This window comes from Dermacentor andersoni, chromosome 9 (genome assembly GCF_023375885.2).
Source record: "Dermacentor andersoni chromosome 9, qqDerAnde1_hic_scaffold, whole genome shotgun sequence".
In the NCBI taxonomy this organism is placed as follows: domain Eukaryota; kingdom Metazoa; phylum Arthropoda; class Arachnida; order Ixodida; family Ixodidae; genus Dermacentor; species Dermacentor andersoni.
Window position 1 is genome coordinate 123,535,455 of NC_092822.1, and position 4,770 is coordinate 123,540,224.

The 4,770-nt window shown below is 45.9% G+C and overlaps 1 protein-coding gene across 1 annotated transcript; it reads left to right on the forward strand.

Annotated features, from left to right (window-relative positions):
* Positions 1-252: 252 nt before the first annotated feature.
* LOC126529742 (uncharacterized) lies at positions 253-4,111 on the forward strand. The gene is made up of 3 exons (XM_050177245.2): positions 253-362; positions 2,275-3,360; positions 3,958-4,111. Exons 1-3 carry the CDS (start codon positions 326-328, stop codon positions 4,017-4,019), a joined length of 1,185 nt encoding a protein of 394 aa, XP_050033202.1. The 5' UTR covers positions 253-325; the 3' UTR covers positions 4,020-4,111.
* Positions 4,112-4,770: the final 659 nt, after the last annotated feature.

Sequence of the window (4,770 nt, forward strand, 5' to 3'; positions counted from 1 at the left end):
GCCATAAGTCAGACGATAGCTGGCTTACGCATTGAGTGCGACAGTTTAGCACTAAAGAGAAAAAAAAGATATACACGTACATTTCTTTTTTGCGTGCTCTGGCTGCCTTGCATGAGCATGCATTGAATTGTTCGTGCACTGTATTGTTGCAAAAACAATGCCTTTTGCCGCACAGCTTGACTTACTAACGACGACGGGGCCAGCCCGATCTACGAAAATACGTGAACAGCAGTATATAAGGCAAGGCTAGCACCGTCAGAAGCCACCTTACCTCGACGAAAGGCAGACGCACACTCCTGCGGGAAGGTCACCTAACTGCGTCAACATGAAGCTGTTCAGTGCAGTCGCACTCATCGCCCTGGGTAAGACGGCTTTGCTCACTTTTGGTGGCATGAACACCTTCACACTACTTATGTCAACGCCTGCATGGGGTATAGCATAACTCGAGCTGCGTAGTTAAGCCGTACGGCGATGTACGTAAGGCTGGTACATCTAGTAAAATTGAAAATTTTCTGCCTAAACATGTGTATATGATATTGCGCAAAGTGTATGATGGTCTTGATAGGTCAATCACTACCCTGATGTTTCTATAGCTTTATGAGGCTGCGGGATAATAGTTTACCGGAAGCTCCTGCTGGGATTTGAAGAACTCGTGCGCAGAGAGTCAATTATGGGCCAGAGACGTGTTTTTCAGGTCGTCCATCCATTGAAGCGTAGATTCACATGCAATTAGGCATATTGAACCTCCCTAAAACATTGGTGTCATGGTAATACGCAGTTATTACGGCCGTGCCTCGTGTCTTGGTCAAGCTATCTAGCGGCGCATTCTCCTATTTTCTACTGACTGTAAATGTTAGATTAAATCTAGGTTCTTGACTTTCGATAGTTGTAGCGCCTTCCAAAATATAAATAATAAAGAGTGTCTAGCCAATTTATAAACCTTACCAACAACAGGAGCATCCCTCTGAAAGCCAACAGGGAAAGAAAGGGCAGTTTTAATTTACACTGTTGCTAACAACGGAGTTGAAAGATCATAATGTCTTGCTCAGCAAAATACGGCTAACAGCTGATTCTGACAAAGATGCAGGCTGATATTACTTTCCATGTTCCAGTTATCATAAGTATACCTGGAGAAGCTCGTATTTCTGAAAATTACATTTCTTGAAGAATAGTTCGCATGAATGTGCTCGCATCATTTGGAACGGAAAATGTGGAGTGGGAAATTTCTCAAAAAATAATCTAATGGCTCGCACCTTTTTAAATGGCCCGGGAGCCCTGAGCGTATGAATACAGTTAAAAACAAACAAATAAAGAAAAAGAAAACACCGATCAGTGGCAAAACATGACACCACAAAGGTGCAGTGGGCTTCGGCACGTTTGCGATAGATTTAAATGAGCTGGTACTATGACAATTATTACAATTGCACAATCACGGCAAATATTCCACTAGCACGAGCCTGAGAAGCAGTGAATCGATGTAGGCAAATCACACGTCAGGACCTTCGTGATTACAAAATGAGTAGAGTGTTTACAAAATGTCTTGAGATTCATATTCCCGCTAGCTAAGTGTCGTGCCCAGTTTAATAATGTAGGCTTCAGAAAGAAGCCAATAAAAAAATTATCCTAGGTGTGGAAAAAAATTGATGGCCTTAGACTGCAGAAACAGGAGCAGTACAATCTTTCTAATCTACTTTATCATTAAAATTGATGGTACAACAGTAATTTAAGCAACAGTGCAGCAGTAGAAGGAAGTAATTAAGAAGTTGGTGGATAGGATAGAAAACAAAATAATGCGTAAGGTTGATTAGGGACATTTAGCGATCAAATAACTTCAATGTTATATTGAATTACTGACATGAATCACCTTGCAGAATATAGCACAAATTTTCAAATACAAGCGAATGCCCGCACATATGAGTTGGTCTTACGCACACTTAACCATTATAGATGCACCGTATTAAGATAGTGAGTAGCTAAATGAAAAGCAATTTACACGCTCATATTGCAATTTCTATACGTAAGTTCAACATAAATAAAGCCGTAGTTAGAATTTCTCAAAATATCTTAGCAGAGCCGCAGTCAAAACATGTATGTAGAATATGAAATTCAGGCGAGAGATCCTTTAAGTTTCATTGTTATAATTCATAATGCATGGCTATGCCCTCGAACGTGAGCTAAGAAAGCATTTTTGTTGAAAAAGAAAAGATGCAAAATGGTGCACGCTAGCCTCTAGAAGGTGAACGCACTAAAAACATCGTTCTTTCCCCTCTCCAGGCGTTCCAGCCTGCCTGGGTGCCGGCGTTAAGAGCGTTGTCACTGGTGGCGCTGCTCTTCCCGGCACTGTGGCTGCTTTAGGGTCTCTGGCCTCCGCGCCTGCTGTCACTGAGCTCGCCAATGCTGCTGCTGCCGCCGCATCTTCCGCCCCTGGTGTGGTCGGTTCTGTTGTCTCTGCTGGCGGCGTTGCTCCCGGTTCCGTCAGCGGAGTCAGCCATGGCGTCGCTGGAAGCTTTCCCGGCCACTACGGTGGTGCTTTGGGCGGTTACTATGGCTCTTACCCTGGCTTCTTTGGTGGAGTCAACGGCGGCTACTACGGAAGCTACCCTGGCTACTTCGGTGGCGCTCTGAGCGGCCACTATGGATCCTACCCTGGTAGCTTCGGTGGCTCTCTGGGTGGATTCTACGGATCCTACCCCGGCAGCTTCGGTAGTTCTCTGGGTGGATTCTACGGATCCTACCCGGGCAGCTTCGGCAGTTCTCTCGGTGGATTCTACGGATCCTACCCCGGTAGCTTCGGTAGTTCTCTTGGTCGATTCTACGGCTCATATCCCGGTAGCTTTGGAAGTTCTCTCGGTGGATTCTACGGATCCTACCCCGGTAGCTTCGGTAGTTCTCTCGGTGGCTTCTACGGATCCTACCCAGGTAGCTTCGGAGGTTTGGGCGGCATCTTTGGCAGAGGAGCTTACCCCGGTTTCTACGGTGCTACCACACCGAGCCTTTTGGGCCCTGGATCCCACGGCGTCTTCGGACGATTCCCGCCGCCACCCACCGTTGGCGCTGTTGAGCGCCGGGGAGGCCTGAGCCCGTACCCTCTGGACGTCCGCACTACCACTGACCCCGTAACTGGCCACCCCGTGGTTAACGCTGTCTACGGTGGCGTCGTTCGGGAACGCGTCGTGCCTGTACCTGTTCCAGTTCCAGTGGACGTCCCGTACCCAGTCCCATACCCAGTCCCGCAGCCATACCCGGTTCAACGGCCATCCCCACGCCCATACCCGGTGCCTGTTGCCCAGCCCGTGCCAGTTCACACTAACACCGAGGTGCACAAGACCGACGTCGTTGCTGCCACACCAGGAGGCCCAGGTACATCGTAATGTTTAATGTCCTGACCGCAGACAACGTGGTGCACACCACGTGACCTGCAAGGCATTGCAGCCGCAAAGCCGACCACTCTAATTTACGGCGCCTGTGTTCAGGAGCAAGAGCCCATACTCACAAATCATCGCGAAGTTACCCCAGTTCTAGGCGGACCTAGGCGCGCATGTGCCGTTAATAAGGTGCGGAAGCTTAAAAATCGATTGAGTGAGCAAAAATGACTGGTACGTCATACACGCCCCATCATCCAACATTGAGCTTTTTTTCTTCTAATGCTTAAAGACAAAACTATTCAAAGGTAATAACTTAGAAAAAAGACCTTTATTCTTGCGAAATAAAACTTTGTTCAATTTCATTTTAGGCGTGTTAGGTAAGTGGTACCGAAATTCAAGGAGTGAATGAATTACTGCTGTCTCTTGTTATAATACCATAAACTCAAACTATCGAATCCATCACCTTAAAGTGACGCGACTCATCTTCAGCATATCCCACAAAGCACCGGCGTTCGTCACTTTTATGCCTATTGTGCCGCTCCTAAAAGCACTGCAATACGATTGTTCTGAGGCACCTCTTTCTTTTTTACAGTTCTCCTTGACTCAGCCGTCACCGACATCCGACGAGGCCGCCCAACCACCACTGTGGCCTAGGCTCTTCCCGAAAGGCAGTTATGTCAACAGTATTTAGCGGATAAGCACGACGTAAATTATGTATGACGAATAAACAAAATTCTGTCTGGCAACATTCAGTGTCATGGTTTACATTTTAAAGACTGCAAGCGTCAGAACTGCTGCCTTGTGAATTTTTCACTGCATCGTGTCCTTGCGTGAAAGTATCGAAGTGTGTTGCTGAGGCTGAGCAAGGATCAAATTTCAAGCTCAACTTAAAATTTTATTCACAGCAGGTACAATGCTGTGTTGAAGGCTCCCTTTGCAAGAAAGCTTGAAGCATACAGCTTGACGGAGGCCCGAGGGGCCGATAATCCGCATTAGTGACAATGAGGAAAGTGTGAATAACACGCACACTCAGACGGGTAAACACACACAGATTTCAATACCATGCACCACAATAATAACATATAATACCATAATCGTACTATGCAAAACTGCAATAATATACACGCATATAACACTGTGCAAGAACAAATAGATACATTGCATCAATGGCGTTAGTTATGTATGGTTTTATGGCGCAAAAGCAGCTACGGCTATGATGCGCCATGCACAAGATGAGAATATGGAATTCAATGAAACTGTTTCAAGCAACAAAAATTGTTACTTTAGAGTTTGTTTAAGAAGCCTGTTTCTTCTAGAAATTTAGAAATACCGGCTACAAATACAACCGCGTTTTAAGCTAGTATCACCGGCCATGTATTAAAATGTGTTTCATAGTTAGTTTCTT